Source organism: Gekko japonicus, unplaced genomic scaffold (assembly GCF_001447785.1).
Source record: "Gekko japonicus isolate JY-2015 unplaced genomic scaffold, Gekko_japonicus_V1.1 scaffold454, whole genome shotgun sequence".
NCBI lineage: Eukaryota > Metazoa > Chordata > Lepidosauria > Squamata > Gekkonidae > Gekko > Gekko japonicus.
In genome coordinates, this window is record NW_015173687.1 from 34,324 (window position 1) to 59,016 (window position 24,693).

The 24,693-nt window shown below is 46.3% G+C and overlaps 2 protein-coding genes across 2 annotated transcripts in view; one reads left to right on the forward strand and one right to left on the reverse strand.

Annotated features, from left to right (window-relative positions):
* The first annotated feature begins 3,548 nt into the window (after nt 1-3,548).
* On the forward strand, nt 3,549-15,687 carry LOC107120404 (cholesterol 7-desaturase-like). The gene is made up of 7 exons (XM_015423092.1): nt 3,549-3,564; nt 7,151-7,339; nt 8,118-8,296; nt 9,141-9,266; nt 10,839-10,958; nt 12,026-12,202; nt 14,666-15,687. The coding sequence occupies exons 1-7, from the start codon at nt 3,549-3,551 to the stop codon at nt 14,825-14,827; spliced, it is 969 nt and encodes a 322-aa protein (XP_015278578.1). The 3' UTR covers nt 14,828-15,687.
* An 8,070-nt stretch (nt 15,688-23,757) lies between these two features.
* Nucleotides 23,758-24,693, reverse strand: part of ZNF618 (zinc finger protein 618) — a 135,622-nt gene continuing 134,686 nt past the window's right edge. The window contains 1 exon segment of the mRNA XM_015423110.1: nt 23,758-24,693. This exon segment is cut by the window's right edge and continues 34 nt beyond it. Coding sequence (XP_015278596.1) covers nt 23,889-24,693 — 805 coding nt within the window. The 3' untranslated portion in view covers nt 23,758-23,888.

Below are 24,693 nucleotides of genomic sequence, written 5' to 3' on the forward strand. Positions count from 1 at the left end.
GGAGGTCATTTTTATAAAGCTAATACAGAACAGGACTGTAGTCTATGCCACAGTGTGCACTATGTATAATTGATCTGTTGCATATTCTGTCATGCTCTTACACAATTGTTTTATTTTGTTGTAATTCCGTTTCCTGCATTGCTTGACATAGCATGTCTGATACTTTTTTGCACTTTTATAATTTTTGTAATCGTAGTCCTATTGCATTGCTTATTAGACCTCTCATGCTATTTGATTACAGTGTTCTGTACCATGTAATCCACCTCAAGTCTCACATAGAAAATTGGTAAATAACTAATTAAGTATAAATAAATTGGCCCCCCAATAAAAAAATTCTGACTTTGGGTCTGTCTCCAACATTTTCTATCCTTGAAATCAACCACAGGAGTGGCTGCAGCAGCCTGAGATGCTGAAAAGTTTACAGCTTCTTCCTGTTTCTGCTGTGGAGAAGAGGGAATGAATGCTTTTGTAGCCTTGATCTTTGATCTGCCTTTCCTACCGACACATGGCCTCACTCTTTAGGAGAGTTCCACAAAACATACAAGTGGTACAGCTAACTCTGGTTTGTTATTCAGAGGACTTCCCTTTGGTCATATGAGATGAGGCAAATATTTAGAAGCAAAAATGTGTTTCTGTCTTTGGGTTACATTGCAAACTTGCCAGCAAGTTAGTAGATGCTCTTGGAATGCTTCTGACAAGTTTCTTAAGATCTTTTTCTCACCCAGTAGCTGCTTCAACTCTAGCTTGGGTCTATCCTGGCTAATCTGCCTCCAAGTCTCTCTCAGTGTAAATCAAACTTTGCTATTAAACACTGGTTCAAGACGCATTGCAGTGAAACAACCCTACTTTATTAAGTGATTTCAGGAACAAGACTAAAACCCTGGGGCAAGAACCCTGTTTAAATAGCATGCAAAACCCACACCCAAACACACCCCACTCCCAAGGATAGGCGATATGCATAACATTACTTCCTCATTAATTCCTGCCAACCTAGCAGTTCAAAAGCAAGAAATTGCAAGTAGATAAATAGGTACCACTTTGGTGGGAAGGTAACAGCGTTCTGTGCGCCTTGGTGTTTAGTCATGCCGGCCACATGACCACGGAAACGTCTTTGGACAGCGCTGGCTCTTCGGCTTTGAAACGGAGATGAGCACCGCAACCCTAGAGTCGGATTAGACTGGCTTTCGAGCAAAGGAACCTTTACCTTTACTTACTTCCTCATTGGTCACCTCCAGAGTCCTGGTGAGCTATTGTTCTGGATCTTCAGGCTCAGCCAGTTTCTGTTAGACAGTCCCGGAATGTTCCAGCCCTAGTACATAAGATTTGCTTATAACAGGCAATAGATGCTGGATATCCACTCAGACTTCCAACATCTCACAACACGTTTTGACAGGATGGCTTGATGTTTCAGCACTGGGTCAGGCCTGAGCTGGCCAAGTCAAGTCACATGACACTACTTTTCCCCTTAAATACAAATTGACAACGTGTAACCATCTCAGTTTGTTGCAGCCATCGTATCAAAGGGTCTTATGGCACATTGAAGGTCACCAAATGTATTGTGGTGTGTGGAGGGAGGCAGGATAGACTGAGCCCTGTCTCCTTAAGTGGATAAACCCAGGATTCCAGTGAATGCTGTGGAGAAGTTACACACAGTGTTCAAGGAACCTTACTTTATTGAGCATTGAAGGCCGAGTTAACGTTGGTGCGCATTCTAAATTCCAATTTGGAATCCCTGCACCAACCCCCTGAATCCGTAAGAGATAAGAGGGAGGAAAGATGCAGAACAGATTTTGATGGAACATTGGAAGAGAGGCCACTAAATGCAATGTTTTAGGGTTATGCTTTGTGGTTGCTCTTTGACAGAACAGGTATCTTGCTTGACTGAGAGCTCTAGCAGGCTAAAATGGCCCAGTGGAGGTGACGGGAACCTCTCTGAAGGAGCTATTCAAGCTGCAGACCTCCTGTTGAGTACACTATGTGCATTTATAACAGCTATTTTATATATTGTCGTGTCAACATTTTTAAATTAAATGTTGTACATTAAAAAAGACTCTTTTTGAGCTGGCTCTCCACAAGTTCTGCAGTCATATTGCACTCTCCAAATGCCTCTGGCTATAACTTGAGTGCCACCTAGTGGCTACTAGTTGGTTAAATGTCTGTTGAGAAGGAATAGCAACGTCATGATGCAGTTGCCTGGCACTTCTAACTCCGCCCCCAATTTCTAGCCTGCTGCAGAACCCTGGGCACTTAAGCACTACCTGGTTGGATTGGAACAAAGATACATTTAGTGCAGTAGTCTGTTTCTATCCACTGCCAGCCAGAAGTCTCTGGGGCTTTGCTGGGGAGACATCCCCATTTGTCCCCAACATCTGATACTCGTCCTACTTCTGAACACCGAGGCTCCATTGAGTTACCATGGTACATTGTCCATCAATCATCTTTGTTTAAAGCAGTAACCTCTAGTAGCCACCTCACCTCTCATACTAGTGAATCCATGAATTGTTCTTCATGTAATAACGGGAATGGGCTGCCACTTAATGGCAGAGCACCAGGTTTGCTTGCAGAAGGTGCAGGGTTCAATCCCAGACATTTACATTTAAAGAATTGGAGATCATAGCTGTTGAGACTTTCTGCTTAAGACGCCCCCCCATGGGCGGTGGCTGGCTGGCTGGCTTGATTTGGAGCTCCAATGCCTTCCGCTTTGTAAAGGTTTTAATTAAGTCCTTTCTGCATAGAAACTTGTATGAGTGCCTGTGTTTGTATCTGGATATATCTCGTATTTGGAATTACTGGGCAGCTGGGCAATTTGCCAAGTTTCTGTTGTTGTTGTAGGACTGCTGATATTACTACTACACAGACTTGAGACTGAATTAACCGTTTAAGCTACCGAATCAACCAGATATTTTTTCCTTTTCTGATAACAGACAAAGAATTTCTTCCTTAGAAGTTGTATTGCTACATTGGTGGGTGGAGAAACTACCACCCATATTACCCTTTCCTTAATGGCATCTGGTAAACGCTTAAGAGACTCAAAAGAGTTACCTGAGTCCCCAGTCTGCAAACAGTCAAAGATTGGGGATTTCTTTGCACCAAAAATAACCTTGAGGAGCGATATATCTTTGCTGTCGAAACAACTAATCAGTTCTCTCCCCTACAAACTGCCTTTGACAGTGAAAGGGAGGTTGTTATTAATAAATCCCATGAATTACCTTGTAGCATAGATGTTACAACTCAGACTGGCAAGGTGTCAGCAAGCTGCCAAAGAACTCTGTGTGGTGTACAACCTTCCCTGCTTAGGGTTTCCCCCCCCCCTCATGTTCCTTAGTGATACCCAACTGCGCATGCTTGCTGGCATAATGAATTGCACGTTTGCTTGTCTCATGCATTCCTTTCTATGAACGCTAGTACTGCTTTGAACTATGGTAATCAGCAAGGTCACAGGTGCGGGGAAGAGTCGGCTTCGCTTAGTCTATAATGAATTAGAGTGTGAGAAGAGCTTAATTGTTTATCTTTTAGGAACCGTTGATTCTCAGGCTATGGGCGCGAGTATGAGAGTCCACCCGCGTGAGCGGGAACCATGTCCATTGGTTATTGACAGTATGAATCTGCTTTATTATTCTTTGCCCCGACCGTTGTAGTTATTCCAAACAGTGAACTTGTTCCTGCTTCATCATGGCTTCAATAAAATAATACTTTGCTACAAACGTGTATTTGATTGACAGCTGTGGGGATCGGACACAAGGAGACAGAAATATTCCATGAGGTTAATGAAGAACCTAATCTCTCTGGTTACATGCTGATAGCTAAAACTGTGGATTGTCTATTTAGTAAGATTAGAGCAATGGAAGCTGAGCTAACAAATCTTTCTTCTGAAGTTAAAAACTAATCTCTACATTGAATAACACAACTTCTACTCTCTCTGTCTCCAACATAATTAATCCAAATAGAAATCCTCCTCGAGAGGTACCCTATATGAATGAGAAGAATCCTCGTCTGAATAACAATCTCAAAGAGAGACCAGGTGACAATTCCCAGTGTCTAGTTTTCCAACCAAATAAAATCTGTTTATCAATATGCTGTTACAGAGGCAGAGTTCCAAGCTGGGGAAATAGCCGCCAAGTGAAATCCCACTTGAGTGCACTTCTCTGCATGGACTCTCATAAAAATGATCTAACTAATATTGAAAATCCTGACTCTGGCATTCAAACGACGAAAGTTCTCCTTACCTTTAAAACCTCGAGAATCCCTGCGGTTGCACTGAAGCACAAATCAGAATTGTGGAAAAAAGGAGTCTTCCCACTCTGCTATTTTGTAAACACAGTGATACCTGCTCTCTGCCCAAGGGATGCAATAACTAAATCTAATGCCCTCAGACAACAGGAAAATATCCCAGCACTTCCAGACTGTCCACAGGATATAACTTCAGAACCGGAACCTATTAATGACAGTATGGGTAATCCACCTGAAGACTCCTTTTTCCTCTTATTTGAAAATCTACCCACTTTGGAACAATAGAAAGTTATTGACAGATTGGAAGGTACCCTGCAGTGTCTCCAAACACATAAAATGCCTACATCTCTATCCACTTCTAACTCACTTCAGGGGGAAAGATCATCACTGGGGGCTGACTTGCCTGCCCAAATGACTTCTTCTAATCTCTGTTCTGGTAGTGTGGACCATCTTCCTGCGTCGCCCTCCACTCAAGTTGATTCAATAAATCCAACTTCGGAATATATGGAACCATCATCTACTATTGCATCTACTATATCTCACCCTCCATGGACAAACGGATGTATTTTCAATGACACCCATAAGAGACTTGATCTGATAGAAGTAACTGACTGACTATCCTCAAGAAACCAAACCAGACTTGTCCATTTAATATCATGGAATATATCCGGCTGGAACAAAATAGGACACCGATTTTATTAATTTCATCAGGAATTTTGACTGTATATGTTTACAGGAACCATGATTAATAGGAGACCTTAGTATCAATGGCTTTAGTTCCTTCTCCCTGCCAGCCTACAGATACTGTCCTAAAGGTCGCTGTAAAGCTGGCCTGACTGTACTGATAAAGCATAATTCTTTTTCTAGGATAGAGCAAATTGGAAGTTGTGAGAAGAAGAGAGAAGAGAAGAGATTGGATTTATACCCCGCCCTTCACTACCCGAAGGAGTCTCAGAGCGGCTTACAAACTCCTTTCCCTTCCCCTCCCCACAACAGGCACCCTGTGAGGTGGGTGGGGCTGAGAGAGCTCTGACACAAGCTGCTCTTTTTCAAGAACAGCTGTGCCAGAGCTTGTGACTGACCCAAGGTCACATCAGCAGGTGCAAGTGGAGGGGTGGGGATTAGAGTCCGTGCACTTAACCACTACACCAAACTGAGCCAATTGCCCAAGCAGTGCTACTTTCTTTTTCAATTCCTTGTCTCATTGTGATCAATATTTACCTCCCCCCTTCTAATAGTGATAATGCATTAGAAGAGAATTGGACAAAGCTAGTAAATTTCATCTCGGGAATCTTTCAAAAGTACTCGATGACCCAAATTATTCTCCTTGGCGATTTAAATGCTTGAATTGGGTCTGATACTCAGAGTTGGTCTTCCTTTATGAGCTTCGATGGAGAAGAACCATTGCCACCTCAACTAGGTCTTCCCCGTCAATCAAAAGATCTATGCTATAATATGGCTGGAAAATTGATAGAACTCTGTATAGAACATAATCTAATAACATTAAATGACCTGTCCCAGTTTCCAGCATCTTCGAATTTCACTTTTATCTCCCCACAGGGGAGAAGTGTAGTTGACTATGGTATTTGTCCCTTCAGTTTTTTGCCTGCTATTAAATCTATGAACATCGTTTTTCGTACCGAAAGTGACCACCTTCCGATGTTACTTTCATTACTTTGTCCAACTGTGGTTTCCCATTCCTCAAATTCTTTCCCAGAACAACATACAGATTTAGTTTTAAAAAGAATCAGATGGTCTGAAACCATGAAAGGAGACTTTCTTTCTCTCCTCCAATCTGAGAAGATATCTGAGCTGAGAACATTACTATCAGCTCTACCTCACATTCAGAAGTACTATCTGCTTTTTCCTAAGTTGTCAAGCACTGCTCCCTATTGGCCAAACCTGTTCAAGCACCCCCTCCTAAGACTCGAACATGGTTCGATAAAGAATGTTTAGAATCTAAAAGAAATCTTAGAACCCTATTTAGGGAATTTTGCTTGGCTGAAACCCCTGATACTCTGGAAAACTACCTTATTTCTAAAAAAAAAATTCAAGACCTCATAATCAAGAAAAAGAATGATAATTTTCAGCATAGATAGAACCAACTTTTTCTATCTATTAAATCTCGGGATGGTAAATCTTTTTGGTGGGCAATCTCCGAGGTGTTAAATAACAATCCCATACCAGAATCGTGCATTTCTCCCCAAATATGGGTTGAGCATTTTCCTACGCTCTTCAGTTCCCATACTGTTTCCCTGTCTGGCCCTGATGAGATTATTCCCTCTAGTATTCCCAGATGGCCTCCAGTAGATACCAATGAAATCACAGAATTAATAACTAACTTGAAGTCAGGTAGGGCCCCTGGCCCAGATGAACTCCCCATCGAACTCTCCAAGAGCTTTTCTGATTGGTGGACCCCTCTATTCGCTAAGCTATTTACATCAATTGATCACTATGGTATTCTTCCAGATAAATGGTTAAACTCAATCATAATTCCAATCTACAAGAAGAGCAATCCTAATTTACCCGAAAATTTTCACCCTATCAGTCTTCTATCAGTTGTGGGTAAATTATACGTGAAGCAGTCTCCTGTTCCCTCTCTTGCACTAGTTGCTTGCAGGCCGCATAAGAACCATGGATGGGCCACTTCTGGCCCCCGGGCCTTATGTTTGACATCCCCTGCCTTAGAGGTTAAGCCAGTCAGAAGAGATGGGGTGGAGTTTGAAGAAACAAGGGTGTGACTTTGGTATAAGGCCAGAGTCACATATGCTTCTTTCATCCTGAATCTAGATTAACAACTCACTGCTCAGTCAGAACAGTCTAGGCTTGATCAATTTGTGGAGGCTGCTGACAGTGCCTTTCATCTTCTGGTTATTTTGACACATTTTTTTTTTTAAATGTCCTGTCCTCTGTCTTGCAGGGGAACAGTTTGCAGTGTTCCGAGATCTCAGTGGGCAATCTTATGTGCTAGATGCCTACTGCCCACATCTTGGTGCCAACCTGTCTGTTGGTGGTCGTGTGGTGGGCAGCTGCATTGAGTGCCCCTTCCATGGCTGGCAATTCAGTGGCAAAGATGGCAAGTGTACCAGAATCCCCTATGCTAAGAAAGGTGAGTTGTATCTTCTTTTGTCTCTCAGGCCTCATCAGGATCTGAGCTCTTCCTGCGCATCCTTATTGTTGCCCTCCCTCCATAAGACGAGAGCTGGGACCGTTTATTAAAGTGGTAGGAAACATGCTTAATCAACGAAGCTTTAGAGCTTTCTTGTATTTATTTATTTATTTGACTTCTATCCCACCCTCCCTGCTAAGCGGGCTCAGAGCAGCTTACAAGGTCACATGTAAAATTAGCTCAATGACAGCGCTCAAATGGAAACCTTCTGGGCGGTGTTGTGGGATGTCAAGCCACTCATCACTAGATCAGGGCTATCAGCAGGGGAGGCCAAAAGGTGGAATTTGGACACCCCACTGCCTCAACTATAAGCCCGGTGGAACAGCTCCATTTTACAGGCCTGCAGACTTGCAACATATCCCGCAGGACCCTGATCTCAGATGGAGCTTGTTCCACCAGGCTATGGCTCAGGGCCAAAAAAGCCCTGGCCCTAATTGAGGCTAGCCAGACGTCCTTCGGGCCAGGGACAACCAGATGGTGTTGGTCAGATGAGTGCAAAGCTCTGTGGGGCTCATACGGGAAGAGAAGGTCCCTGAGATATGCAGTTCCCTGGGCTTTCAGAGCAGCTTCACTGGAATTGTCATTTCCGGGGGGCGGAAGGGCTGTGGATGCTGCCACTGCAGTCTGCAGCTAGCCATGGGGAAGTTGCGAAGCTAACATCCCAGTTTTGACACTCCTAATTCTCTTTCCTCCACCCACTCCCCTCCAATTTCTCCAGTGCCTGAATTTGCCTCGGTCAAGGTTTGGCCATCATGTGAGGCTGGTGGCATGATCCTTGTCTGGTACCACTGTGACGGTGTCAGCCCAACATGGCAAGTCCCAGAGCAGGAGGAGGTGGCTTCTGGAGCGTGGGTCTTTCGTGGCATCACTGAGCATTTTGTCAATGCACACATTGAGGTATTCTATGCGGCTTACGCCATCTGCGCTCAGGAAAGTTGGCAAGATCTCTTCCCCGAGATACTTACCCTAAAATTGGGGGTGGGGTACAAAAGAGGAGAGGACAGCAAGAGGTGAATCTATGCAGATGTGTTTGTACGTGTTTTAGATTGGATGTAGTGGGGATTGGTTTCTTGGCCAAGGATTGTGAGATAGGGTGCAGAGTTCAAGGTAGCTGTAGATAGTAGTAGTTGGCTGGGAGTTGTATGATGCACTGAATGAATACATTCCCTCCTTGAGCCTTTGCTGGGGCAGGTTTGTCTTACAGAGCACAGTTTGGGTAGGATGGTGGTAGGATACGCATGAGACGATCGACTTGCCTCCTTGATCTTTGCCCTTGGTCTCTTGTATCCTGTCTGTATAGTTGCATGCAGATGGCCCCAGGTTCATTCCTTGATTTCTGCAGTAATTAAAGAAGAGAAGAGATTGGATTTATACCCCACCCTTCACTACCCAAAGGTGTCTCAGAGCGGCTTACAAACTCCTTACAAACTCCACCCTGTGAGGTGGGTGGGGCTGAGAGAGCTCTGACACAAACTGCTCTTTTTCAAGAACAGCTCTTATCAGAGCTACGGCTTGCCCAAGGTCATCCAGCCAGGTGCAAGTGGAGGAGTGGGGAATCAAACCCAGTTCTCCCAGATTAGAGTCCGTGCACTTAACCACGACACCAAACTGTGCCTGAGATCTTGGAGATCTGTTGCTAGTCTTAGTAGTACAAAGCTAGATGGAGCAATGGTCTGTTCCAAAATAAGTTAGCTGTTTTTGACATTCTGCTGATGATAAATTCCCTTTCCTGTTGTGCCAGGAAATTCCTGAGAATGCTGCAGACATCGCTCACCTGTCTTTTCTCCATGGGCCCTGCATTATGAATGGGGTAGACCTGCGACACACAAAATCGAAATTCTGGAAGTTCATCAAGCATAATTGGAAGGTAATTGGGGTCTCTTCCTGGGGGAGGCACTGGGCTTTCAGAGCAGTTTCACCGGGAAAGAAGACTGGGAAAACTCAGGCCAAAGGGTGACAGTATAAACACTGTGATGGTCATAGGCATAGACAGCTTTAAAAACCATAAGACAGATTCATGGCTACTAGCCGTGGTGACTAAAGGGAAATACTAGTGCTACAAGGCAACATCAAGGAAAGAAGAAGAAGAAGATATTGGATTTATACACCACCCTTCACTACTTGAAGGAGTCTCAGAGCGACTTGGAATCCCCTTCCCTTCCCCTCCCGACAAGAGACACCCAGTGTGGTAGGTGGGGCTGAGAGAGCTCTTCCGGGAATTGCCCTTGAGAGAACAGCCCTGAAAGAACTTATGACTGACCCAAGGTCACACCAGCAGCTGCATGTGGAGGAGTGGGGAATCAAACCCATTTCTCCCAGATTAGAGTCCGCGCACTTAACCACTACACCAAACTGCTTCTCTGTGCCCTGCTGTTGGCCCTCCAGATCAACTGGCTGGCCACTGTGTGAGACAAAATGCTAGGCTAGGTGGACCGCTGGCTTGATCCAGTAGGGCTCTGATGTTCTTAAGCTCCTCATCTCACCACCCTAACCATGTCAATGGGATACTGACCACCATTAGTTGACTGAACTGACCTGTATTACTGCAGCTTGGTTAGTGGTCTTCTGCATTTATATGGTCTTCTAGACCATCTGGTATGGTTAGCTGGGTGGCTTGGGCAATGTGTCCATGATCCCCCCCCCCCCCCAAGCAGTGTTGCACTGCCTTCAGACTCATAAGGAGAAAACACAGGTCCCTGACCCAGAAAGCTTCCAGTCTAAGTTTTGATACTGGAAGAAATAACAAAGGGGGGGGGAGGGGAACAGGAAAACAAGGGTTGACTGTCCAAAGCCAAAAGCCAAGAGTAATACCTTTTATTAGGATATATCAAAATGACACACAAATGCATGAAAACTTTTGTTTCTTGGTTTTGCTTTGGACCAGCGTAGCCACTTCCAACTGTTTTCTAGGAAGAGTGAGACTTGGTTTCAATTGATTATGAGGACTAGGAGCTTAAGCCACTGGGATTCACAGAAAAGAGAGATTTCCACAGTCTTGATAGAATCCCAGACCTCTCCCCCTAGATTAATTCCAAAGAGAATGGCTGTGAAGCTGGTTTCAGCTTGCAGTGCAGTTGGCACCATACAGAACATACCTGACTTCAGCGTGGTTCCTTTGCAGGTGAAAGCTGCTGAGGGGTTGGGAGCTGGGTGACCTTGTCTGCATGGCCTTGTTTTTTTCTGGCAATGGCTTCTTGTCTGGCATGCTGTTAATCTGGTAGTGTGTGTGGCCATTTTAGGCTGACTTTAATCCTTATAACACTCTGTGCCTTGGAGGGCATTTTCTTTGAAAGGTGTGCTACAAATATTTTAAAAATAAAAAATGTCCTGTGCTCAGACCTGCGTCTGTACTGTTTCCTCACACCCCCACCCCTGTGCTCTTTGTCTTAGTTTCTCGCCAGAGTTTGAAGTCCTCATTTGTAAACTGTTTTTCTTCTAGGCAGACTGGCAGCCGGATCCAGAGCCAGACACACACTGTTCCTGCATGACTGTGAAACACTACATAACCATTTTTGGCAAGCACTTGCCCATCATGGATGTGACTGTTTTAGCCAAGCAGGTATGGCATTCTACTGCCATGACTGAGGTCCTCTGCTGTGCTCAGTGGGAAAATGATGCAACTGGTAGCTGTTTCTTTAGGCTGTCCAGAAAAGAGGCTAGGAAAGATAATTAGCCCAGCTCCCTTTAACCAGAAAACTTCTCAGCAATGGTCACTAGCTGAAACCAGAAGTGCCTATACAGATAGCTGAATGTATTCTTATTTTATGTGCAAAGGCAGAAACTGGTAGTATGCACAGAATTCCATGTCCTGATGATGTGTCTGCTGTGTATGTTACTCCTACATCTGTCTTATCCTTATGGCTGCTGAGATGCTTGAAAGTATGTGGTTTGAAATTTTGGAAGGTGGGAGAGCTGCACAATAAGGATTTCCAGTAGCTGGATGTGGAGATGGAACTTCAGTGCCCTCTTTCGTCCTTCAGACTTGGCGGAAGCAGAATAAATTATGCAAAACGAGGTGAATCCTGCCACTAGGATTAAATGTATGCAAAACAAGCTGCAGGATCAACACAGTGTTTGATTAGAACGTATCCACAGCTTGGCCCAAGACTGGAAATGAAAGAACCTTCTACATGCCATGTCTGAAGTTGGTGGGTGAACACAGGAAGGAGTTCTTCTGTTGCTTCCCATTTAGGATCACCTCTCCCATTCACAGAACCATCAAATGCTACAGCTGGGCATCGTCTTGAAGCTCTGTCCTTCACAGAGATGCTCTCTTGCAGCCACTCTGCAGATTCCACTCTGAATCACAGAACAATTCCTCAGCCCTAAAAGGGAAAGTCCAAGGAATGGCATGAATCACGCTTGGAGTGGGCATGATGTTGTGTGGATGTTCTCCTTTAATGCGAGGGCTTCCCGCTGTCCATGTGCGGGAAATTTCCCTGTGTGAAACCAGCCTAAAATCCAGAAAACAGGATTTTAAGAAGCTACTTCAGTTAATTGATTTCACTGTAACTTGTGACAGTGAATTTCATCAGTCAGTTTTGCATTGTGTTGAATCAGTAGATCATCCCTACCGGCCAACTTAATGTGACTCTCTCCCTCTCTCCCCCCCCCCCCCCCCCCCAGTTTGGGGCTGGCTTGGTTTTCCTGTTCTTTAACCATCCTTTCCTGGGCGATGGGATCATGATTCACAGCGTAACACCTGTGGAACCACTTCTGCAGCATGTGATCCATCGGATGTACTACCAGAGAAGCATACCTGGCTTTATCCCCAAGTTCATGCTGTGGGCAGAAAGTGTCCAGGTGAGCAGGTGTCTGTGTGCCCACACAGGTTGTTCCATTGTTTGAAAGGAGACCTGGGAATCTGGGGCGAGAGGAGTGGAGATGTCTGAGGAATGGCTAGCTGGAACCACCCTTGCACTCTAGTGAGGGCAGCGAGCAGCATCTTGCACTGCAGGAATGTGAGCTTCTCTTCCCCAGTGTGCCTCTTGCCAGTCTGTCTTTGTTGCATGGGACAGTGCCAAGGCCAGTGTTGGCAGGATTCTGGGCGCTGTTAGGCCGACCACATGCCTCTTAGATCTGTGTCCCCCGTGGCTACTGAAAGCTGGCGGTGAAGGAATCCAGGGTCCCCTGGTAGACATTATCAATCTGTCCCTGGGTTTCAGGGTCTACCCGGGGGGACTGAAAGAGGCTGAGGTTGTACTGCTCCTAAAAAACCAACTTTGGATCCTTCAGATCCATCCAATTATCGCCCAGTCTCGAACATTTCGTTTCTGGGTAAGGTAATTGAGAGAGCGGTTGCAGAGCAGCTCCAGAGTTTTCTGGAAGACACATCAGCCCTGGACCTGTCCCGGTCTGGCTTCTGCCCCATCCATGGGACAGAAATGGCTTTGGTCACCCTCACAGACAAGCTCCACAGACAGTTGGATCGAGGTGGATCAGTGCTGCTGATATTGTTAGACCTTACAGCAGCATTCGACGTGGTTGATCATGGTCTTCTGATCCACTGCCTCACCGATACTGGCTGAGGGGCTGGAGGCTGTGGTGGGATGGTTGAAACAGAGCCGGCTGAGACTGAATCTTTCTCAGACAGAGGTTTTGTGGCTGGGGCAGGGAGGTTCTACTTTGGGGTGCCAACTCTCAGCTCTTGACTGTGTGTCCTTAAAACAAGTACCCACCAATGTTCCCTCTAAGCCTTGGAGTCTTGTGAGCAAAAATTCTACTTTGTGAGCTACTGGCATTAAAGTTGTGAGCGAGCAATTTGGCTGCGGCATCAATTAGTTTGCTCTGGAGCCATCCTTCCTGAGCTAGGAAAAAAATGTGTGAGCCGGAGGCTAAAAAATTGTGAGCTAGCTCACACTAACTCAGCTTAGAGGGAACACTGGTACCCACCATCAAGAAGAGCCTGGGTCTGATCCTGGATGCCTCTTTAACAGTGGAGGCCCAGATCACAAATGTCGCCAGACTGGCATTCTTCCAACTGCACCAGGTCAGGCGACTAGCTCCCTACCTGTCTTGCCCCGATCTAGCCACAGTAATCTATGCAATGGTCACTTCCAGACTGGATTACTGTAACTTGCTCTACGTGGGTCTACCCTTGAGGTTGACCCCCAAACTCTAACTGGTACTGAATGTGGCCACATGGGTCCTTACTGGGACTCTGCATACAGCACACATCCACCCTGTGCTGCCCAAGCTGCACTGGCTTCCAGTGGAGTACCGGATCAAGTTCAAGGTTCTGACCTTTAAGGCCTTTAACTGTCTGGGACCCATGTAACTTTGAGACTGCCTCTCCTGGTATACCCCCAGGAGAGCACTGCGCTCAGTAGGTCAACGTCTGCTGGTGGTCCCTGGCCCAAGTGATATCCGGCTGTCCACAACAAGAGCCAGGGCATTCTCCACCCTGGCAGAACTCTCTGCCGAATAACATCCATGCCCTGCGGGACCCGGTCCAGTTCTGCAGGGCCTGTAAGGCAGAGATGTTCTGCAAGACGTTTGGTTGAGGACAGCGACGGCTTCATCCTTTCTGGCACTCCCACCCCCTGCTTCCCTGTGAGCCAGTGATGCCATCAGGAAATTTTAACACCATTTTTTTGGTATTGCTGTGTTTTATTGGTTTTAATCCGTTTTTCACAATGTATATGTGATATCAGCTTGTACACCACCCTGAGCCCGGTTCTTCCGGGGGAGGGCAGTCTAAAAAAATAATAATTCAAATTTAACAAATAGATAATAAATACATAAACTTGGTGGGGTGGAAGCTCCTCAGCTTAGGAACAGTAAGGGCCAGAAACATCCTCTTAGATTTCAAGAGGCTAGGCTAGGACTTCTGCCCTTGCTCTTATTAATCTAACTAAATGACAAAGGAGAAGAAGAAGAGATTGGATTTATACCCCACCGTTCACTACCCGAAGGAGTCCCAGAGTGGCTCACAATCTCCTTTCCCTTCCCCTCCCCACAACAGACACCCTGTGAGGTGGGTGGGGCTGAGAGAGCTCTTTTGAGAACTGCTCGTGAAAGAACAGCTCTGAGAGAGCCATGACTGGCCCAAGGTCACACCAGCAGCTGCATGTGGAGGGGTGGGGAATCAGACCTGGTTCTCCCAGATTAGAGTCCGCGCTCCTAACCACTACACCAAACTGGCTCTGGAAAAACAAATGCGTGTTGATTTGTTTAATTTGTATTGAGCACACTCAGCCTTAGGCATCTTGGTTGCTGGGCCTTTCTGATACATAGAAGCTTTTAATCTTGTCTTCCCCTCCCCAGTTTGAGAGGGACATCATGATCTGGAATAACAAGCAGTACCTCTCAAAGCCACTGCTGGTGAAGGAGGACTCTGCCATCCAAAGGCACCGGCGCTGGTACTCCCAGTTCTACAGTGCACACAGTGTGACGTTCACAGGTCAGAAGAATGGGCTAGACTGGTGACTGCCACAGCGGCTTGCCTTGCAATGCTATCGGAACCCTTTTTCCTTCAGCCAGAGTCAGGCTGTGTGAAAAGGTGCCATGGACTCCCTCAGCCTTGTGGCGGGGTGGGGGGAGTTAAGAAATGCTATACGGAGTGTTGTTTGCACCTCAGAGAGACTTTCTGCTTGCTGTTTGGATGGAATAGAGACTTTGCTTTCCAAAGCGGACACATGGAGCAGGCACATCCCTACTTCTCACCCTTGGGAGATCATATGAAAATGAAAAAGGGCCTTTTGCATTGTTCTGCTGAAGATGCTTTTCCCCCAGTTCCATTCCCATGGCCACCTGCATTAGGGGGCTATGAAGCCCCACCATTATGGCAGCTCTACCAGAACCCTTCCAGAGGAAGCAGCCTAGTCTCCCAACCTGTCACTCCTTGGCTTGTGAAAACCTTTCGTCTCCCTGTTCCCTCCTACAAATTTGGGTTTCATGACCTAGACCTGGTGGACCCAAGTGGTGAGGCACAGGGACATATCAGCCTCATGCCGAGAGGAAGAAGGGAGGGCAAGCGGGCAGTGTGACTCTGTATCAGACGAGGGAGCCCCTGCTTCGATGCCTCGCAGGCCCTTGCCCTGCAGCTGTGAAGAGCGGGGCATTAGGAACTGTGCATCTGTAGCTAAGACACTGAACACAAGCTGCCTTTCTGCTGTCGGCTTCCTCTTAAGTTCCGGTGGGCCAAGTGGGTTTTTACTTGTGTGTATGCCCTCCTGAAATTGCTGTCTTTACTTGCAAATGGTATGCATGATTTCCCAGCTGTGTACTTACACTCTAGGGCAGGGGTGTCGAACTAATTTGTTATGAGGGCCGGATCTGACATAAATGAGGCCTTGTTGGGCTGGGCCATGTGTGTCATAAAAGGTAATGCCAGGTAGCAGAGGTATAAACTTTATAATGGACACAAACACTTTTTTTTAACTTAAAATAAAAACATGCTTAAAACATATAGCACTCTTGCAATATTTTGTTTAACAGTGTCTGGTAACTGACACCTCTTGCTCTGAATTATCGCATCAAAATGTCTGCTGTTGCAATCTTGAGTATGCTGTTCAGGTGTGTATCTGTAAGCTGCAAACCTATGATGACGTAGCAGCAGCAGAACTGGAAGCAGCAGCAGAAGACAGTCAGTTCCACTGCAGAACTCATAGAAGCCCTCCGGGGGTCTACTCTGGCCCCCGGGCCACAAGTCTGACACCCCTGCTCTAGGGTCTGTGAGAAATATCCTTGGGTGGTAAGGTGTTTCTGGTTTGAATGCAACCTGGGTTGTTGGCTGCAACATCTCACTGAAATCTGGGCTCACCAAACCTGCGTTTTTCAAGCAAAGGCCAAGACTCTTGTCCTCTTGTAGCAGGTTTATGTGAAACTAATCTCCAGCAAGGTGGTGGCGGCTTTCAGATGATGCCTTGTAATGGGAGTGTTTGCCTCCGTCAGTGTCTTGTAGGTTAGAAAACATCTTGTCTAGGTGATGATTGCAAGCTTGGATGACAGGTAAAGATTTTGCTGCACCAAAGGAAAATTCTTCCAGCGTCTGTGGTGACTCAGCACAGGTTTACAGAGCAGCCTGCTAGCTAGCTGGTTCAGTGGCAAAATACAAGAAGTGTCTACTGTTGCATTAAACAGGAAGCCTTATCTGGTGGCATTGCTGGGTGTTTTGCAAGGACTGCCTTTTTTGCAGTACTGCATCTGATCACTAGATCTGAACCACACAGACAAGCTGCTAAACCAACAGATGCCATTTTATTTCCTGGGCTGGAGCATACCCATGGCACTGGGAAGTCGAGTGTGTCCAGAAGAGGGCAACCAGGATGGTGAGAGGGTTGGAATCCAAGTCTTATGAGGAAAGGCTGAGTTGGGTATGTTTAGCCTGGGAAAGAAGGCTTAGAGGGGACATGATTGCAGCCTTTAAGTATTTGAAGGGCTGTCATGTAGAAGATGGAGCGGATCTATTTCGCTTGCTCCGGATCGCAAGACTAGATCTAATGGGTGGAAATTACAAGGGAGTCGTTACCGGCTAAATATCAGGAGAAACTGTAAGAGTGGTTGAGCAGTAGAACAGACTGCCTCGGGAGGTGGTGGATGCTCCTTCGCTGGACGTTTTCAAGCGGATGCTGGACGACCATCTTTCGGGTATGTTGTAGCGCTATCTTTTGGCTATGCTCCTGCAGAGTGCAGGGGGTTGGACTAGATGACCTGCAAGGTCCCTTCCAATACTCTATGATTCTAAGTCCCTGTGTGGGGTTTTCTCTGTGCTGTTCAGCTCAACTGTTTTTCCATCTGAGGGAGACTGCAAGATCTGCTCCTAAGCTTTTAAGAAGTGGCAGATGATCCAGTTCCAGCTTCGGCTCAAACTATGGCCACCTGGCTAAGTGCTTGCCCTGGATATTAATGACTTTTAAAAAAGCAGTTATATAAATAAAAGTCATTTTTGGTCTTAAGTCATTTCAGGTTGTTTGGTTCTGTGGGGAGCGTCTGGCATCCTTGGCTGGGCTTCAGTCTATTCTCAAAAGGGATGAAAAGGGGAGAGGAGACATGCTACATTTTCCAAAGACTGTTTTATTGTAAAATCATAAATACAACACTTGACATGAATCTCCCAAGAAACAGCTTCTTAGAGGTACAGGCTTTTATTATATGTCTTCCACCTGGGCATTTAACTTGGAAAGATCTTTCTTACAGGAATTTTCACAGGAACTTTAGAGCAGGGCTGTGTCTATCCTGGTAACAAGGTTTGTGGTAAGAAAACTTTTCTTGTATAAACTGGGTGAATTCGGAAATGCAGATTTTTGTCTACTTTCCTTAAATTTATCTAGAAGCCCCCAAAGCTGCTAATTCAACACACGTTTTCAATTTTTTGCCTGTAAGGCCCAGCAAACATTTAAATGCAAGCAGAGTTTAGGAGGCCAAGCTCTGCCATTGAGGCATTCTGGTGCCACTGTGGCCTACACACACACATTGTATCTGAAGAAGCAAGCCCAGGCTCAAGAAAACTCATACTGGAATAAATATTAGTCTTTAAGGTGCCACACCCCCCCCCCCCCCCCCCCCCCCAACAGCCCTGCTTTAGAGTTTCTTTTGTGCTACTGCTGGGAAGCTAGTTGGCTTCACTAATCCTTGGATATGGGTCCCCTCCATTCAGGTTGATTACAAGTAGCAATTATTGTTAAAGGGGCTTGTGTGGCTTATTAATAGCTTTCCACACTGAAACCAGCCAATTTCAAAACAGCAGGGAATCAATTAGGTTTATATTTATTTCTCCTTCTATCTGCCTACCCCTTCCTTTCGCCCCAGGCAAAAGCTGAGAATGTTTAACAGTTTCAAGTGTTTCTTCACAGAAAGAAAGGTCAGCTACTGAGTTTGTGCCAATAATGCACTTGGGAGGCCATCCCTGAACAGCAACCATACAGGAGACTTTGAACAAGAGTCTTTATTTAACACACAGCAAGCGTGACAGTAGATAACCTTTTTTTTTTTTTAATACAGTACATGGTTTGACAGGAGGGTCGGCTGCCCTTGACCGGTTCCCCACACCCCCTCCCCCCAATCATGAAGACAAGCCAGTGGTGGCGATCTTTATAAAAATAGTGTGTTGCTACAAAAGTATAAATTAATGCTACCGGTATTAAGAAATATTAAACACAGTAAAACTTATAAGGATTAAGAAAAATATTCATTAATACCTGTAGAAAACTCTGGCCTAAAAATATTTTTTTTCCATATTTTAAAACTTTTTCTGTAATCTTTCTCTTTTAAAGATGTTAGTTTTCTGTAACTCTCAGGTAGAGAGATGCAGGTTACTGCATCTCTGGTATTGCCTGGAACATTAATCTACAACAAAGGAAATGTACATACTTCACTGCAGGTAGAGAAGGCAGGGGCAGGAAGGTAATTGGTTTTTCAAAAAAAGACACTGCCTCCCCTTCCTCCTAACTGAATTCCTACCACCCATAATAGGATTCAGTTCAGACAAAATGTGAAACTGGTTTATTGTCGCTTCTGGGGGTTTGAAGTCAGGATTTTACTCACAGATGATCATTTGAATCTTGGTTTGCCTTGTAAAATGCTGGCTTGATTGCCTTTACTTATTTGCCTACAGTGATCTAGTTGGTATCTAAATCAGCATTATGCTAGGGCTTCAGACCACACCTTAATGTATCACAGCTATGGATCTGTGTCACAGGGCTTTTATGTGAAGTGCATAAACTAAGCGTAGGAGAAAGGATGGCTGGCATCTTCCTACCCCTTATAGTGCAGAGCCGGATCAGACAAGGCTGGCTTCAGAGTAAGATAAAAGCAGAAAGCGTAATTTTTTTTTTACCATAAGCACACAATAGAGTCTTCCACACAATGATGTTTCTCCAAGGTTCTGTTGTAGCAGCTATCAATTAAACTCAGTGGTAATTGGCTTCCACATAATATGTTTTAGTGCACGTCCTTCTTACCCAGTAACAGACATACTGCTATTGTCAATTACTAATTAAGCCCCCCCCCAGCTTTTGGTGGTAGTGAGGATGTGGCCACTGGGGAGCCAATGTGGGCAGGGCTCAGAAAGATCCACACTTGCCTATTCGTACAGCAGCCACTCTAGCCTTCCCAAGATCTTTCAAAAACAACTTAGTAACCAGGTGTTGGAAAGATCACGGGAAAAGCTAGGAGGTGCATAAATGCACTGTACTGTGTGGAAGTGGACCAAAAGAAATGCAAATTAGCACCCAAGCTGACCAAAACATTGACGTGGAAGAGACCATAAAGGAAAGGTGGCCTCTGCCTGCATCATCTCATGATTTTATTCATACTGTGCAAAAGGAAAAGGAAACGGAGTAATTGTAAAATAGATTTCATTACGCCCTCTGGCTACCAGGCCTGTCTCCTTAGTACTGGCTGCTCCAGAGTCACTGTGGGTGACCTGCTGCACTTGGAGCTCTTTTTCCTGTGAACTGTGGAGCATGAGAGTACCCACCATGAGGCTTACGACACAGGCAAGGAGTGTTGTGGTGGGGTATGAGCTGTCCAGTCATGTAAACTGTTCCACAGGAGCTCTTTTCAGGCTGGGGCTAGGTAGTATGAGTCAGGATGAGCTGTTTTTTTCCTGAGCATCTTGCTGCAGCTCACTCAAGGGCCAAGAAGTACACACAAATTGCCTCTTTCCCCAGCCAGCCCAGCATGGACTCACAGGAACACATGGGGCTATCTTACCACGTATCAGACCACTGATTTAGCCAAGCCAGCACCGTCTATGCTGACTGGCAGTGGCTCTCCAGGGTCTGTCTTTCCCATCCTGCCCCTAAACTCCTCTACAATCAAGAGGGTACACAGTCTAGCATTTATAGCCGCGGGAAATGCTTTGGCTTACTAGAGGTTGTTTGGTACAATGCCTTTTCCTGCTTTATGTCCGTCTACAGCCAGTTAATTTTCACTTTTACCTAGACCCCTAAGCGTGGCTTTAAGTCTCCAGAGGCCATCGCCCTGAAGTGCCCCTTGCTGAAGCCTGAGGCCCCTGGGACAGAAGCAGAACTCGCCTTTGCTCTCCCTGGTTTGCAGGAGAGATGGGGGGAGCCACCTCCCCCACTGACCCCTCAGTTGCTTCACAGGGTTCAATGTTAAGATAGGCTGTTGCCCCCCCACCACCATTTTGAGGTCAGCTGGGGCCCTGTGTGGGATGGGGGGGGGACAGTTGGTAGCCATGAATCTAAGCTTAGATTAGGGGTGCTTTCCAGAGGCATGTTAAGCCCTTGCTCCTATTGCCCCGACGCAACTCCTAACCCTTTGTATACACCAGCTATCTTCACTGCCTCCACCGAATGAACTGCCGCACAAAACAGCAACAACACCCCACCACCACCACCACGCTTAACCGTAAAACTGCTTTGTTCAACCGAAGGCTGCAGTGATCGACTGCTTGCCTTTTGCTTTGCAGGGAGAATGCTGGGCTGCGGGGGGGGGGGAGCGGGGGCGGGGGGGGGGGGGGGAGATCCCCCCACCTTTGTTCAAAGGCCACCCTGCCTGTGATAATCATGTCTTCTTAAGTGGGGGAGTGGTTGCTTCAAGGAGGGGCGAGTGCCACTTTCACTTTTGTTCTACAGATCCAGAAGGCTTCCCTAGGATTGCAAAAAGATGCATTGCTGGCAGGGTAAGCAATGAAAGGGTCTGGATGTGTGCTTGGGAGCAGCAGATCCTCTCTCAGCCTACTGGCAGGCTCCGGCTCCGTACTAGTGTGGGATGACAGGACAACTTTCCTCCACAGCAGGGGTCCCCACACCTTTTGAGCCTGCAGGTACATTTGTAATCCTGATGGTGTGGCACAAAACGGCTGCCATAAAACGGCTGCCGCGAGAGGCAGGAGGCCCCCCCCCCCCCCCCCCATCATGGCTTTTCTTCTGACAGACACTAAAGAACTTTGTGTCTCGGCAGCAGCTGCTGCCAAAGAAACATTTTAAACAACCTGTACAATCAAATCTCCAGAAGCCGTGCTAGTCAGAAGCCTCACTTGGCCCCACCCACTTCCTAAAAGCACCTGGCAGGTACCAGGAAAGGTGCTGGCGGGTGTCATGGTGCCCATGGGCACCATGGGGATGGGGGGGGCTGCTCTAAAGAGTGCCCCGGAAGTCAGAGGCAGCTCAGCATTTTCCAAGGTCAGCCTTTTCCTCTAATGAGGGAGAGCATCCCTTGCAGAGTTGGGCCAGATATCAGTCCTGGTGTCCCAAACTATTGCCGTTTTCTACTCTTTTGCTGTGTAACCAAGAAGGTAGGTAGCTGGTCCACCAAAATCCAAGGTAGGATAAGAGGCACACTTCTCTCTGCAAGGAGCAAGGGCAGACTTGCCTGTTTCCCAACCCCATCACAAGAGCCAAACAGAGGCTTTTAAAATGAAACCAGCTCTTGTTGCCAGTTAAGGAGAAAAGAAAAAGCCCACGGACCCTGAAACACTGCGGAGGGTACAGTTTTAGGTAGCACTTGTGGCAGTGTGTCTCACATACAAGACCGTGACAATCCAGACTGAGGCTAGTCAGCGTTGCTCTGGGAAGCTTGCATCCGTCACTATAGGGCCAAGGGCCAGACGGCAGCAGACCCAAGCTGCGTACGTCATCTCTTCACCCTCATTCCCCCCCAAGAAAACCTACACCTGCAACACCCAGGCATCAGAGAAGACCACTAGACTGATACATCCAGTTGTCACCTGTAGGACATGCAGGCCTGCCAGCTGTGCCACCTCCCATAAAGCAGTTAAAGGGAATTACAGCATTAAAGCAGGTAAGGTGTTACAGTTAGGGGAACAAGCACATATATGGCAAGAGTCTGGAGATGAGGGAGAAGCACAGACTCACTCTGTGCCAAGCTTCCAACTGTTCTGGAAAAGCAGCAGCTCACTGACACTGTAGGGCTTCATACTGCAGGGTGAGATCTTCTCCCATGGCTACTCCTCCTAGCCCAGCCCAGGCCTACAGGAAGAGGTGTCTGGATGGTAACTGCTTTGATTGACAAAGTATCCCCTGTAAGGTTTTTTACAGCAATTGTGACTGGCTGAGGAGCCTGCCTAAGTCAGAATCACTGGCCTATCTAGACACCAACGCAGTAGAAACGGACGCATTCAGTGTCAAGACAGCAGGGGGAAGCGGGCAGGTCTGTGTAAGTACTGGCCTTCAGGCTGACAGGTTCATCTTACCTTCTGCCCTTCTGTAAAGGACAATACACTGCACCAAGATCAACTATTGCTTTGAATGTGGGTATCCTAAAGGGAAGGCTCGTGGCATAGATGCACAAAAGTTCTTAATCTCACAGTAATTTTGGAGAGGGCAAAGAAGGAAAGAGGTTCTGACAAACTCAGGTGCAAGTCAACTGCTGACAGCATTTCACCTTGAGCAAGAATCCTGCACCAATCCACCATCTCTCTCTCTGTGCTAGAATCTGCACAGAGACCTTTCGTTATACACCAGTGCAAGCTGCCAGTGTATTCTGGAATTTTACTGGGGAGGGGAGGAGGTCATATTGTGTATATAGAAAAATAGAAACACCTATAAGAAAAAAAAACAAATACCGTATTTTTCGGACCATAAGACGCACCTGACCTTAAGACGCACCTAGTTTTTAAAGGAGGAAAACAGGGGAAAAAATATTCTGAACCTTTGGTCCATAAGACGCACTCACTTTTCCTCCCACTTTTTTTGGAAGAAAAAGTGAGTCTTATGGTCCAAAAAATACGGTATGTTACAGACATTCCTTGCCACAATAAATTCTCTCAGGTCTAATGTAACATCTTTTCAAAAGGTAGAACTGCTAGCTATCAAACTCAGAAAAGGAGAGTGGAGACAGAATAGTTATTTTTTCTTTAAGAAAACCCTCTTAATAATAATAATGAAAAAAAAATTCCTTCAAGTGTCCCTTCCTGATTACGAGAGATAATTGGTGTTTTGGAAACACAGCTGCCCTTTGTGAACTTGCAATGTCATGTTCAGAAGGCTGAGGTGAAACACCTTCCTGGTATACAGTTATCTTAGGACCAAAGTCCAGTGTGGATCTGAAAAAAGCAGGTGTGATTCTCCTTGGCAGGAGGGCCCATGAGATAGTGGGTGGTGGTGGGGGGGGTGAAACAGAACAGCAGGGAAGGAGAAAGAAAGAGAAAAACCAACAACAATTCAAGTCACTAGAACTCAGCTGCCTGAAGACGTCAGAGTGTAAGCATCCAATTGGTCTGCCCCCCTCCCCAGTGTAAGTATGTTTATCAGGTTCACACGCACACACACACACACACACATTCACTCTCTCAAGGAAGGAGTGTGTTCTTAGCAGAGGTGTGGCTCTGGCACACACCCAGCATTCCTTTCCAATCTAGCTTTTTATACACACATTAAATTATATATATATATATATTTATAAAAAGCAATTTTGTTTCCCAGGGCAATCCGAAATGAGGTCCACAGTGTTTAGAACTTAAATTGGATTCTTTGTTTGGAACAGTGTTTTGTATGTGTAGAGGGTCGGAGGATAACTTTCCCCCATCTCCCTCCCTCCCCTTCCCTCCCACTGAGTTTTAAAGCATGTTAGACTTCAAGAACATGAGCTTGTTCATATCTTCTGGACTGAGCAGCCGTCTCCTCTTGATCAAGAGGGCCTGCTCGCACATATTTACACAATTGCTTCTGGCACCAACAGCGGGCACTGCTAGGAGCCAAAAGGCCAACTTGGCTAGTTTTGTATGCTTCTGAGTAACGCAGGACCAGTACTGAAAGAGATCGGGCGTGGCTTGGAAGAGGGGCTCCTGCAGGTAGTCATAGACTTCGTTTTTGCCCGACCGGTTGTCTTCCTGAGTTGGTGAGCTTTCACTTGAGGTCCGTGGTTTTTTGGTGGAAGGCTCAAACTCTGGCTCCTCTGCCCAAGACTCTTTTACTTCATTGATCAGCTCACAGACCTTGCCAATGATCTCCTCGTGTTGATATGGTGGGACCGGGCGCAGCTTCTGTTGTGGATCCAGAATCATGGCAACCTTGTGTGCTGAGTGTACTTTGAAGTTTTCCTTCAACGCTTCCAGAAAGAGGTGGCACAGTTTGCTGACGATGCCTGCATCATTGGCTTTGGAAGTGAAGAGCTTCTCCAGCTTCACGTAGGTGGGCAACACCAGCTGTAAGGTAGGCCGGCTCTCGTTGCTCAGTTCGATGACAGCTTGCTTCACCGGAGCCAAAATGGCAGCCAAGTTGCTGAGCAAGTGCTTGTTAAGGTTCTGGATGAGATTCATCTTCTTGGCTCTGCTGTAAAACTCGCAAATCTGCTCGTAGCGTTCGTGGACGAGCAGGAGGGAGTCCGTCACAGAATTCCAGCAGGGCGGGGGTGAAGTCTCC